This window comes from Sycon ciliatum, chromosome 8, assembly GCF_964019385.1.
Source record: "Sycon ciliatum chromosome 8, ocSycCili1.1, whole genome shotgun sequence".
Taxonomy (NCBI): Eukaryota; Metazoa; Porifera; class Calcarea; order Leucosolenida; family Sycettidae; genus Sycon; species Sycon ciliatum.
In genome coordinates this window covers 5,534,249-5,548,848 of record NC_088650.1, presented here as the reverse complement: position 1 = coordinate 5,548,848, position 14,600 = coordinate 5,534,249, and the positions used below count along the sequence as shown (strand labels likewise).

Below are 14,600 nucleotides of genomic sequence, written 5' to 3'. Positions count from 1 at the left end.
CAGAGGTGGGATGCCTTTAATGCAGCAATCCAAATGATTCCCCCAAGCCTAACTCTCCTGCTGACAAATGCCTTCGGACTGCAATCCAAACTTGGTGAGTTCCAGCACACTGATGAATCGTCTGGTGCCCTCAAGGGATCGTCTAGCATGCACGATGCCCAGTAGCCAACCAACGATGTTCAGACTCTTGGTGACGAATGCCTTTGGCCTATCGTCCAAGCTTGCAGAATTCCGCCACACCCTCCAGACCCTGAAGCCAGATATAGCAGTAGTCACAGAGACAAAATTTACGCCAGAGAAGTGCAGCGAATCTGAAGCAGCCATGCCTGGCTATCACACCCCCATCCGCAAGGATCGCTCTGCACACGGTGGTGGAGTAGCAGTCTGGGTGAAGGCTGGCCTAGGATATGAACATCTTGATCACATCCAGTGCCATGATCACGAGATCATCTGGCTGAGTGTCACGACGCAGAGTGGACAGAAAGTTGTTATCTGTGCAGCCTATCGGCCCAGGTCCTGTTCGGAGACAGATCTCCAGCTATTGGAATACTTAGACAACACGCTGGAGGCATCCCGTACCTACGGATCAAATGTCATTGTGACCGGCGACTTCAATGTGCATAACGCTGCCTGGCTCTGCAGCAACAAGACCACCCGAGCTGGAGAGTATGCAGAGGATATCTGCTGCTATCATGGCCTGAGTCAACATGTCGACGTACCCACCCGAGGTGATAACACCCTGGACCTGGTGATGTCTGATTTCCCTTCACCAGCAACTGTTAAGGCACACCCGCCTATTGGACTCTCTGATCATGCTGTCCTCCAAGTTGACTTTCCTGTGAAGCTCACCCGTGAGCCCAAGACATCGCGTAGAGTCTGGCGATACCACCGCGCAGACTGGGAGCGGCTTGCCCACTTCTACCGAACAACAGACTGGGAGAGCATGCTCGGACCTGAACCGGATCTCAGCTGCGACAACATCACCAAGAGGATCCTCGAAGGAATGGCACAATTCATACCCAACAGAGTTATCTCATCGCGCCTCTCCGACGAACCTTGGTGGACACCGGAGTGTACAGCTGCAGTCAACACCAAGCGACAGATGTGGCACCAGATGCGCTCAAATCCCGACAGTGCTGATAAGAAAGCACACTACCGCACAGCTGCAGCCTCTGCACGCAGTACCATCCAGCGAAACAGAGAACGGCATATTACCATGCTCCGGCAGAAACTCACCACTGGTAGCCTTCGGGACAAGGAATGGTGGTCCACTATCAAGCGTGCGGGTGGCAAGGGCCGCAGCGCTGATATACCAACACTCCGATCTGCTGATGGAACTGAGTACACAACCAGTCAGGAGAAGGCCAAGTGCCTTGGTCAGTACTTCGCCGATAAGTGCAGCCTCGGCCCACAGGACTTCAATGAGGAATCTGAATTCCCCTTTGTCCAGCCTCGCTCCCAAAGCCGTCTCCTAAGTATTCGCTTCCGCCCTGCTGAAGTCCGTAAATTGCTGAGGGCCCTTGATCCTTCGAAAGCGTCAGGCCCTGATGCAGTTCCGGGCAGAGTCCTCAAAGCCAACGCTGAGCACCTTGCAGTGCCACTATGCTTGCTCTTCCGCCAGTGCATGACATCGGGGACACAACCACAGTCTTGGAAAGTGGCAAGTGTCGTCCCAGTCCATAAGAAACGGTCAAAGTCAGCCCCATCGAACTATCGGCCCATTTCCCTCCTGTCGCTCATCTCCAAGACAATGGAAGCAGTTGTTAACCGTGCTCTCACCAACTTTCTCGAACGAAATAATATACTCTCAAACCACCAGTTCGGTTTTCGTCGAGGGTTAGGACCTGCTGATCTCCTAACAGGACTACACCACCAATGGAGCAAGATAGCAGCTGCTGGCGGTGCTGTACGTATTGTTGCCGTCGACATTGCGGGGGCCTTCGATAAAGTCTCCCACGCAGGTGTCCTTCACAAGGCAAAGGCTTACGGAGTGTCCGGGAACCTCCTCAAGTGGCTCCACAGCTACCTGGCGGATAGACGAATCCAGGCCGTTGTGAGTGGACCAACCTCACCTAAATTCCGAATCAGCTCAGGTGTGCCGCAAGGGAGCATACTGGGCCCCACTCTGTTCCTCCTATATGTCAATGACATGGAGGACCACCTCCCAGCCACAACCCAGCTCGCCATATATGCAGATGACACCACGCTTTATCAGTGCATCCCATCCCTGACCGCTCTCCCAGTTGGCCTAGCGCAGCTCCAGACTGCTGTGGATGCCTTAGCTGAATGGGGCCAGAGCTGGAAGATCGCATTCGAGCCGACAAAGTCGCAAGTCTTGACAATTTCGCATCACCGTAAACCCTGGCCGATTCCTCCAGCCACTTTCAATGGGGTGGCCATAGAGGAAGTGGAGGAGCTGAAGTTGCTCGGAGTGCTCTTTGATCGGAGCCTCTCCTTTCGCTCCCACATTCGACAGGTTGCAGTCCGTGGTCACCAACGTCTTGGCTTCATGAGGAAGGCCCTGCCCATTCTCGACAGCAAGGCCAAGTATGCAGTGTATCGCGGCTTCGTCCGCCCAGTACTTGAGTACTGCCCGCTTTCATGGTTGGGTGCGTCCCAGTCTACCCTGAACCAGCTGGACCGGGTACAGCACCGAGCCCTAAAGCTCATCGGCCCAGGGTCATACCTCCCAAGCCTCACTGTTCGGCGTCAAGTCGCAGCACTCACATTCCTGTACAAGCTGCATTGGATCGACGGTCCCCCAATCCTGACCACCATGACACCACCGAGGGCAGTTGCAAACCAGCACCGGCGCTCCACTCGCCACCAGCAAAAGAACCAGCACCAGCACCAACTAGCACCGACACTGCCCGCCGGAGCCCGTAATAGTGCTCTCCGATCATTCCCCCATGCCACGATCCAAGACTGGAATCGTCTCCCATCTGCCCTGCTACGCAACCTTCCCACGCAGAAGGGAATGCAGGCATTCAAGGAAGGCGCCTACAAGTCGCTCCGCAGCCGAGACTGGCGTTCAGCCACAGATGCCCTCTGAACACTCCCTGAACACCCTCTCTGCTTGCACCCTGGCTCCCCCTTTTTTATTTTTTATTTTTTATTATTATTATTATTTTATTTTTTTTCTTCCTCTATCACATGTATCATCTTTCCGTTTTTCCTTCCTCTATATAAATGTACCCCCCCCCTCCCCTCCCCCTGTGCCTACTCCTCCCCAGTTTTTGGTGCTCTGAAGTGTCGCTGAAGCCGAGACCTCAGGTTGGCGGAGATGCTCCAGTTTTCACCACCACAGTTGCGTCTGCAACCACCTCTACCATGCAGTATTCTGTTCTCGAGGTTCGTGGTTTCTCGTAAAAAAAAATAAATAAAAAAAAAAAATGAGTGCCTCGTCCAGAATAGGCTCCGCTGGGGATGCTTGACTAGTAGATATTCTGAACAGGCTTGCCATCAACCAAATCATCCAGCTTGTGTACATGTCCACCACATTCGCCCTCATCAGAAAACTTCCGAGTAGCCGCATAAAGTTTACCGGAGGTGGCTTTTTATTCTTTATTTGCAACTGCTTATGTCTAATACTTTGAGCAGTGATCTGCAGGTGAGTCTGCACGCTTGGCAAGTACTTCTTTATAAAGTAGTGCAGGCCTCACGTAGCAACTCCGATACAGCATCCTATAACCACTCGTTGAGTTACAAGAAGAGCTGTCAGCGTCACTGCATCGCCAGCAGGCTTCTGAAGCAAGGGCAGCTGAAACACAGCTGCCAATTTGAATGCGTAATGCTCGCATGATCCTGCTCTACCGAAACATAAATAGACTTTTGTCAGTTCTGCGATGAACCTTCTTCCAATCCTACCACAAGGAATTTGGAAAGGATTGAATTTGAAATGGGCACATACCTAATAAGGATACACAATCACGTCCACAGACTCTGCCTCGGTAAGATCACCCAGATGAAATCCGTGATTCCGCGACGGTGATGAGGAAGGCTCCGGAAAATCACGCACCTGATCATGATTTTGCCTATTAACAATTTGACTGTTTTCCTGTCCTTCAGGCTGATATCCATGGCAAAGGCTGTGAGTGTTCATGACTGGGTCCAGCAAGCCTGACATAATAGTTTGGATGTCATCTCCAATGTCACCAACTCTCTGATTCGGTACTGGTGGGGACAGTCATTATTTCTTCAGACTTTTACTGTTGGGAACTCCCTCAATATTTTGTAATATTTTCTTTTTTTTCCATTTTTTTGCTTCCTGCCATGGCTGGCTATCGCCCCCGCCCCCTCCCTAAATATTGGCCTATATTCCCTGGCCACGGGAAGGTGAAATAAAAAAATAATATAAACTATTTTTTGTACATGGATAGACTCAGATGGAGAGTCAAGGATAATCTTTTTAGTAAAGAAAAGGACCAAGGCCCTACAACTTAGTAGAAGTTATGCTATAAGGTCCACCACCACCACCACCACCATTTGCAATCAGCTCATGCGATAACCTTGCATGACGCCGACCTATGGTACTGACGTTCCACAACTAACTAGCTATCAGCTCTAACACGTCTTGGATGCGCACTCCAATAGCCCTCCAACTTGGAAGGTGCTAAGTTATAGGATAACATAGGAAAGAAAAAAATGGGACCAAGGACCTACAAGTTACGCTATAATGTCCACTGACACCACCAGTTACTTGACAATCAGCTCATGCGATAACATTGCACTAAACTGACCGGCAGTACTGACGTTCTACAGCTGGCTATCAGCTCTAGTACACCTTGGATGCGCACTACAGCAGCCTTCCAACTTGTAAGGTTCAAAGCTATATAAAAACACAGGTGGGGAAGGTGAGCGCAACCTGAAAGTATCAGCTGTAAAGGCTGTTGGCGTATGTGTATGAGCTGATTGTCAAGTAACCGGTGGTGTTAGTAGACAGTATAGCGTAACTTCTAGTTTCTTTGTCCTTTTGTTTTTTACTATAAATTAATCATTGGCTCTCCATCCGAGTCTATCCTTGATCCTTGATAACATACCAGGTTGTGATTTATAGGAGATTGTGTATCATCGAACCTCTATAGTTTCTGAAGACAGCAGAAATAGATTCACCTGAAGCTACTAGAGATTACAGCAAAGCGATCATCATGCACCGTTTCTAGCAAGAAGACTGGGAAATCTCTTCTAAACATTCATTAGTTTGAATGAGAGAGCTGAAAAGGTGAAAATCCGAAGCAGATATTGAAAGGCACCACCAGGACTGGCGCCAGTGACCTTTGCTTTACTCCCACCATGCTCTACCACTCACCTATGGTCAAGCCTTCATCTCAACAGAGACCGTTCAACACGTTCTGCAAGATAAAGCTCAAGCTTCCTGTGACACTACCGGGGCATGTGGAACACATCCTTTACTGTTCTCACACACTTCATGCGCATATTAGGGATCAAGGACCAGAATTGGATTGTTTGGCTACTCCGTGTTTAAAACAACCGAGCGTGTGACACGTGTGTACGACTGGCCTTGATATAGATTGCAATCTCTCCTATTATAATGCACAGGCAGTGACACGTATTGCATGAGCAGGGATGAACATCTCGTGTCTCCTGAATCCTGACACACGAATCCTAACTGTCCTAGTGCAAAAATACTACTAACACATCGAGGCTAGCTCTCCTTCGGTTCAGCGACAAAGTGTATATGAGTGTATAACTGGTTCAAACTGTAACTCTGAGCTCAGTTGCTTATTCCTAACAAGTTGGAAAGAGCTGGATGGGGGAAGATTGAGTACAGCTGTATAATTTGTGTTGCCACTGTGAAGAAGAGGATCACAAAGGACAGCTACAGACTTCTTCGCAGTACATTTTAAAGGCTCTGGGTGAGATAAGTGGCTTCCGTCGTGACTAGTGGAAGCGTGACGTCTCTAAAGAACGTGACGTACGCTCCATCACCGAAATTGGTTGTAGGCACGACTGTGTCGGCGGCAATGGCTACGTACTGGCTGATCCTAACATCCACCTTGTGGGTGTTTTGTTTACTTCAATTGCTGGATCGTGCTATGTATGTCAATGGAGACAACAACGGACCATTGATAAAAGTCAATGTACGTCCTCAGCATCCAAATGTTATAAGCCTTATGTCACTTAAGAGGGATGAGTACAAGTCCGAAATGCACGTCAGGGAGGTGGTCATGTTCAGGGAGAATGTTCGAAGTAAGTTCACACCACACCTTATGATTATCTATAGGCAATTCGATCATGAGACAGCCTATTTCTACGTTGCCGTGTTTGATACAAGCTTCACGGGAGGTCAAACCTGGCAGCTGTTTGAGCGTGAGATTGACTTAAACGTGACACTGGGTGAGGAATGCTGCTGTTTCAAAACTTTGCCAAGTGTGGCTGTGTCCCCTTGCAAGCATCAAGTCATCCTACATGGTTTTGGCCCTGGCGAATGTAGCAACTTGGTGGTGCTTTATGGCAACAGGCAAGCCAGAGTTATTCGAGCGCGCAAAAGAAGTGAGAGTCCTCAGGTGGGTGCAATCGGGTCTTCTCTCGTCGCCATTCCAGCAGCCTTGAGTACTTGCACAGCAAATGCATCAAATCCGTCCTTTTTCCTCTATTCATTTGGAGGTTGTTTTTGGTGGAACGGTAAATACTGCGATACCTCAAACGATGTTCTATCTCGTCTCCATGTTCGAGAACATGATGTCGGACATTGGCAGGATATTCACCCAAGTGACATGGTGACTCCCCAACCTCGCCGGTTCGCCAGTCTTTTCGTTGATGATGATGATGCAATTCTGTTGTTTGTAGGTGGGTGGAAAGTGCTTGAAGGAGTCGCGGATACCGTCACTTTGGATATTTGGAAATTCAACACCTTATCACTGACATGGATGGAGGTGGAAAATACCTTTCAAGGCCCCATGGATCTTCTTAATTCATCATTTGATGCATCGTATCTTGCCTTGCAGAAAACCTTGGTTATTGATCCAGCGAGGAGACGATCGGGAGGCACAGTTCTTTCGGAGATTATTTTTGCAATATTCAAGATTCTCCTGCCAACTGTGCAAATCGTGTGATTCCAAATAGAGATTTTCCATTGAGCCACCGATTTTTTGACATCATTTCTGGTAAGAAATCATCTTTCCTCGTACCGCCATCTGGAGAATCTGTGAGCAGGGCATTTGTATATTCGAAATGGGATGGAAGAAGTAGATCAATGTATCTTCTGGAAACACAGGTTATTAACATTGTCAATTCATTCCCTGGTGTCGGTTTAAACTCACGACAGCGTACAGTCGGCATCCTTATTCCAACCAGAACCCAGGATATACAAGAAGTTCTAGTCTTCGGAGTTACCGCCAGTTTGTTTGTAGAGAGTCACACTATTCGCAACTTTGTTCGGCGAAGTCCTATGTTTACTATGCCTGTATGGATAGTACGCTCTCCACGAAGAAAGAACGGCTTTCATACCGAATTCATCTACACACTTCTCTACCCGTCACCTGGTCCAGACTGCCCTCTTCGCAATTATCACACCGTTACCTTGGTAACAAACAAAACAGCCATCCTGTATGGAGGGTGTCCTAAAGAGAATGGGGATCCGAATCCGTGGTGCTTCAATATAAATGAACACTTTTGGGTAAAGGCGAACATCACATCTGGGATCGTACCCTCTCCACGTTCACAACATGTATCATTCAGATATAATAGATCTGCAATGGTCATCCATGGTGGATGGGGCCGTACATTTATGAGCCATGCCCTTGGAGATTTGTGGATGTTCATCATGGAAGACGAAGACCAGTGCAAAGGTCGATGGCATAATCTCACAGAATACGTTAAGAAAGGACATCTACCTATCCAGTATGGTCATTCAGTAACACCAACTGATCATGGTGTGTTGCTGTTTGGAGGCCAGATGCCATCCGATTCCAAACTAATACTTGTGGATATCCGTTCAACAGTCGAAATAACCGTTCGTGATATTCCGATAATTCCTGATATACCAAACCGCTATAGCCACAGCCTGTCATTTGTAAACAACGACCTAATCCTGCTTGGAGGACGTCAAAATGTTAGGACGCTGGGTGAAAATTCAAATTGGGCACTTCTTATCACCGTCAAAAGCAATGGTTCTCAAGAGGTGGCTACGTGGAACAAGTTCTTCGAAATGAGAGTCTTCAATCACTTTGTTCTTGGCAATATGGTAATTGGCGGAACTGCACGAACGTGGTTTCGGGCCTCAAATTTCTACCTTCTCAATACATCCAGCATGTGCCCTATCGGCCTTGAACGGAACGAGAAATCCCAGTGTCAAGAATGCCCTGTCGGGAAGTACTCTCCATCTCTTGAACTGCAGTGTATTAAATGCAACCAGTCCTTAACAACCGTCGGAGAGGCCGCATCTCACTGTGTTCCTGAGGGACCATGTAAAGACAACACTTGTAATGGACATGGAGAATGCCTGGTCAACAAGGCAGACTTCAAACACATCTGCGTGTGTCGTTTCGGATATTTACCCAGCGATGACTGCAATACACCAGCAGTGTACCTGATCTTGATGGCTTCTCTCGTTTTCGCAACCACTCTTACCACCCTCGTCATAGCGCTCATTCAGTTCCTGAGAAAGAGAAGGGCTCTGAATGCAAAGGAAATTGAACTCGTCAATACCAATCGTGACCTCTACCGCTCCAACAGAAAGCTCAGTCAAATCAACCATGGCACGTGTATTGCCTGGTCTGATCTGAAGATTCAAAGACAACTTGCCGAGGGAAGGTTTTGTAAAGTGTTACTTGCTGAGTTGGGAGATATGGCAGTTGCTGTTAAGCGACTTCCACCGTTTGTTTCAACTGCATCGCCGTACGACTCCTTCATTCAAGAGGCGGAAGTTCTACGAACATTAAGCCACCCAAATATAGTTCTATTCCTTGGGGCAGGAAAGGATTCGCAATCCAGGTGTCCATTTCTTGTGATGGAATACTTGATGCGAGGTTCTCTCTGCGATGTTCTCCATGATCCGTCCAACAAGATTGACCAACCAGATCGACTGCGATTCTCCCTGGATGCTGCAAGAGGTGTGAGGTATCTGCACAACAGAGATCCACCCATGATCCACCGTGACATAAAGTCAGCCAACATGCTAGTCAGTGACAAATGGGTGGTGAAGATCGCCGACATGGAAACAGCACGATTCCTAGCCATCCTTCATCCCGACGGTATTGAGTCAAATGTTAGGGAAACAGAATTCATGCAGGAGAGAGATCACTCGACACGCACGGTATCAGATACAACACATCCTGATCAACTAACAACTCCATTATTGGGTGCTACCAGTGTCACATCTGGTGTGGATCCCATTGATAACGACAGAGCTACAAGAGCAACCGAGGGTATGACGTCGCGTATTGGAATGACGTGTGGAGTTGGTACAGATCGCTGGCGATCACCTGAATCCATCAAGAAGAATCTGTACACGGAGAAACACGATGTCTACAGGTGAGCGTAATAAACCACACTGCAAACAGACGTTGAATGAGTAGCTCGTGGTCTTGCTTTAGAAATGAGGTTTAATTCGGCCTGTATTACTAGTAACCCAGAAGTAGCGACAAACTCGGTCATTTGAAAATACTCTTAACCGTCCACCTTTCCACACTGTGCTCTTGGCCCACATTCACAACACCACTCCATAGCGAGGAAGTCCTTTCTTGGGTAGATGTTGTGAATGTGGGCCAAAAGCGCAGTGTAGAGAAGTGGACGGTTAAGAGTATTAATAGTTATTGACAAGTACATTATTTACTTCATCTTGGGGTTGGACATGGGGAAGTAATCAGTTGCCACATTGGGGTGTAAGTCGGCCTCAAACTTGTGTTATTTTGAAGTACTGAATGTCTAGAGGATGCGCTGAATTTTGGTGTTGCAGGGCAGATAGGATCAAAACTATCATCTCCTCACGTTGTATTCTCTTGCTTCAGCTTTGGCGTGGTTATGTGGGAACTCTCAACTCGACAGATACCTTATGCACACCTCAGCAACTCTGACGATATCCTGGATGAAATTGCAGGTGGCACCAAGCCCCTCTTTCCACCAAACATACCCTATGGCTATCGTCACATCGCTGAGCAGTGTATCAAGACAGATCTACAGGAGAGACCTTCAATGCAGCGCATTGTCCAAGAGTTACTGTCACAAATTGATCGCAACTGAAGAGCGACGCCACCATCATAGTAAGCAAAGCACGCCGCAATTCACAACGTTCACAGATTTCCTTTACTTCGGCCAATGAGATATTTCCCAGTGCATTCCCCGACAACAGCAAAAATTTGAAATTTAGAAGTGCGTAGTACTACGTACACTTTGCTTCACATGTACATGTTTGTCACCTTTCGAACTGCTCATTATTCGGGTAACAAGCTTTCTTTTCGACTCTCTCGTACACACCACAACAACAACAACACAATAGAACTGCAGGGTCGCAGCAACAGCTGCTCCAAGAACAAAAAGAACTGTACAGCAGCAGTGCAAGAACAAAAAGAACACCGTCTTCAGACCAGCATGCACCTTCATGTGCATGCTGCAACTCCGCACTGTGCAGCCAGTGCGTACCGCACTCCCAGCACAGTCCGTGAACTCTGGACTGTGCACTCGCGTTTCGAAAAGAACAGCATTTCTTGTTTACTTCGTTGCTCTCATCCAACAAGAAATGAGACATGGTCCAGCCAGTGCATGCAGTATATTCAGCACTCTGCAGGCCTCGGACTAAATCCGGCCTAACCCGATCTCACAAACATGCACATCAGCTTACATGATGTCACGTACTTATCAGATCACACCTGGCCCTTGTCAACATCTGCCTCAACTACCATACTGTCCACAGCCAAGCTTATAAAGAAAGAATTCGAACACAGTTTATATTGCAAACTAACATACATACTTCACGTGGCTTGTGACAATGTGAAGCAGTTATACCAGCCTTGTTACATGTATGTTGAGAACCTCATGCAAACATACTAGTACATACTTCACTTGTAGCTTGTAAAGATGTATAATGTTTATGACAGCCTGTTATATTCAGAATCTCATGCGTACACAGCCAGTCAAGGTCACATGCATAGCAATCTTGCCAAACGCTTTGTTTCACAAGATGCTTTCAAAAATTATTATTCTGCTTTGTAACGTGTGTCTGCATTGTGTGGCATTGTGCACTGCTTTCAAAATACTATTCAACACAAGATGTTATTATTCGTGGCTACATACACGAATGTGCATCCAAATGCTGTGTGAGGTGGTGATAGCTCGGATCCATATTGTCAAAATTAGTTTCGTAACCCCAACTTGGCGCCTACAAGCAGTCACTGAAGTAAGTGCAACTTGTAGTAGTGTAGATGCTAGTGAGATGAGTAAGCATGTCTACTTGTCTTGAGCCACTTTGGCCCTGTGTTGGTTATTAGTAGGTGCCTGCAGCCAGTGCGGCATCGGCTCGAAACACACCTTCCTGAGCCTCGCTGCGCCTCTTCTCCTCAAGGAGCTTCTCCTTGTAGAGCGCTATCAGGGTTCCAATTTCGCGACCCTGCATAAACAAAGGCAACAGCAATCACAGATAGCAGTATTCCAGTTCGGCACGTGTTCATAGTAGGTGGCTTCCTATACAGGAAGTCCTCAATGAAAGTCGTGACCGATATCACTATCAACAAGCATAGACGTTGTTCCTATGATGAACATCGCCAGATCATATGGCTGAAGAAAACCTGATAACTTTGGGGAAATATTTATGAAATACAAACCACGAATTCCATCCAGTGGAGTTGACCTTATGATACAATGGGGCACTTGGAGCATAGGACCTCTCAGGACATTACTGCGACTAACTGCAGGCTTATACCTCGTGAATACTCAGCATAGTATGGTCATCACACATAACATTACAAATGGCCGCCATAGGTACTACAGACAAGGTGAAAATAGGTGAATTTGGTGACTAAGAGGCTGCAGGTGGTGCACGGTCACATACCATAGGTGTAGGAGGTGCGCCCCTGAACTCTAACCCCATCTGGCCCTGACCCACGCAAAACTCAGTGCAATGCCGTGCAATGCGGTGCAATGCCGTGCACTTACATAGGCAGTCTCGCAGCGTGTTACTTTGACCAGCATCAAGTTTCCGCACTTCAGATCTACAAACTGCTGTCCGGTATTGGAACGCAGCTTTCGCACAGCAACAATATCACTGAATGCGTAGGTCAAGAAAGCCTCCTGCAACAGAATACGACATATAGAGAACACCAGTCAACTCAAGGAGTAAGTGACGCTAGGCCTCGCTATAAAATTTCCTCTATTTCTCTCTTGCATGCGCACTTCCGTCGATTTGCTGCCCTCAGTAGCCATTACACACAACACAAATTCCAAGTATCACCTCAACACTTTCAAACCAACTGTCACAAACAACACATGGGCACAACTTAATGCTTATGATCTAGCAGCGCACTATTTCAGCCATTGCCATCAGCAGCAGCATTCAGTTCTATACGTGGGTTGGCTCTCATTGACAAGGAGAACGAGCGGGAAATCTGAATAGTGAGTATGTACGTCTTTGTATAAATACACCTATTACACCGGCGGCAGCAGCAGCAGCGGCGGCAGCAGCAGCAGCATCAGTAGCAGCAGCAGCAGCAGCAGCAGCAGCAGCAGCAGCCGGATAACAACTCACTCTTGTTTTGTGGCTGAGGAAATGAACTCCTGTCTTGCTGAAGGCCATCAGGCATTCACCGCGAATGTTTACATCCGAACAGTGTTTGATGGGAAAGAAGCAGGAACCGTACAATGAGAACTTCATTGCCTCATCTGCAAAGGAAACAAAGCGGAAAAAGGTTGTGTTCAACCACCAGACATTTATTGCGAAAGTGCAAACAAGTATTGCAGGAATTCAAATAAGGCCCTATCCTGGCTCATATGGATACTGAATGGACTACGAAATTACAAAAACACAGGCTAAAGTCAGTATAAGGAAGTGGCTGAGACAGCACTCAGATCAGGGCTGAGCTAAACAAAGTGCACAAGGTACGCATCTGTAGAGCCCACAGACCAGGATATACAGATCTCTCGTATCTCCTATCCCACTGACAGAGAGGAGCATGCAGAGAACATGCATAAGTCATGTTTAACAAGATGGGAAATGACTAATAATTATGGTTCAGAACACTCAGTCAGAAGCAATGCAGCAGCTACATCTTCTCACATTTCCCACACAAAACTGTCAGGAACAGTTAGTTTGACTACATGTGCAGAGGAAATTGAATGACAGCAGGCACTGCCCTGCTTGCAGTGGCTACTACTCACTCAGGTAGCGTCTCCGGGCAGCATCTGGTGACAAGCGCTTCGCTGATTTATCCCAGTCTTGAACGACAGCTGCAACCCACTCTTCTGGTGAAGACATGTGCACAACACTCGGAGGCAGAAGCTTGGCAACTTGAGCTCTGTACAAGGCAGACATATGGAAATAGAAGCATGACGTGAAGGGTGGTTCCACGGTCATGTTGCGTGTGTGTACCTGGGTTAGTTTGCTTATAGTCTGAGTTGGTCTTACCATCATCACTGTAATGATATGTTTAGGGGAAAACATGGAACTTTGAAATAATGTGCTTCTTGGACATTCTGATCTGGGGGTTCAGGTTGGCAACTGTCGTACATGTATACACTGTCTTGATAAGTACGGGCGAGTTTTATCATGAGACCCTAAAGGACAAACCACCTATACAAGGGGTGTCTGTATGCATGCCATTGCAGGCGTTAGGGAATGCCCCCCCCCCCCCTAACTCAGACTCTGCACTAGCAGCAGGATACGCACAGTTCACTTACTTGAAAGGTGCAATGTCGTGGTCGGTGATGCGATGCTGCAGAGCATGCAACACTAGCATCTGATGCACTCTCAACTCCATGTTACCCTCCAGTAACGCGATCAGATTGGCGCGTGCTATGTCTGGCTGCAGCTGGTGATACAGCATGTTGACGAACAGGGTGCTCTCCAGACGCAGCGGCTGGAACCAGGCAATCTTCTTGAAGCCCAGCCAGTAGTCTAGCTTCTGTCGTTCTAGCATAGTTGTGATGTCTAGGATATATTCATTGGGCTGAATGGGCAACGGCAGTGATTCTGAAACATACTGATGAGAAATTACAAGTATCCTTACATGTATAAACTTGGATTTTGACAGACCATGATTGTATTCTTGAGTTTTTTGCACCCTCAAAACTACACGTTCCTTAGCTTCATATTGTCCGTAGTTTTGACGGCCCTCTTCTGCACCATGCAGTCTTTGTACAGTAAAATGATTAAATGCATACTTTTTTCACAGTGTGGCACAAGTACAATTATGTAGCTTGCACAATATATCATATTTACTTGGATCCAGAAATGAAAACAAAAACGGTTTGTGAGGGGACATTGTCAGATGCAACAAAACAGCTCTTAGATTATTGCAGAGGTCAATACCACGCATCCTCACGTTTCCCAAGATCAGCAAACAACGATAAATAATCCAAGTTGATGTCCGACGCAAGACCTATAAAATGTGTACAGCTTTTTGCAAGCTGGCATATCTTCTTTTGTTTCT

The 14,600-nt window shown here is 47.3% G+C and overlaps 1 protein-coding gene and 1 long non-coding RNA gene across 2 annotated transcripts; one reads left to right on the top strand and one right to left on the bottom strand.

Moving 5' to 3' along the window:
- Nucleotides 1-6,918: 6,918 nt before the first annotated feature.
- Nucleotides 6,919-11,586, top strand: LOC135822916 (uncharacterized). Its single transcript, XM_065335756.1, has 2 exons — nt 6,919-9,495; nt 9,972-11,586. Exons 1-2 carry the CDS (start codon nt 7,217-7,219, stop codon nt 10,201-10,203), a joined length of 2,511 nt encoding a protein of 836 aa, XP_065191828.1. The 5' UTR covers nt 6,919-7,216; the 3' UTR covers nt 10,204-11,586.
- A 1,122-nt stretch (nt 11,587-12,708) lies between these two features.
- Nucleotides 12,709-13,882, bottom strand: LOC135823735 (uncharacterized). The gene is made up of 3 exons (XR_010554739.1): nt 13,849-13,882; nt 13,330-13,466; nt 12,709-12,834 (listed from the first exon to the last, which is right to left on the bottom strand). It is a non-coding gene; the product is annotated as an uncharacterized LOC135823735 (long non-coding RNA).
- Between the last annotated feature and the right edge of the window lie 718 nt (nt 13,883-14,600).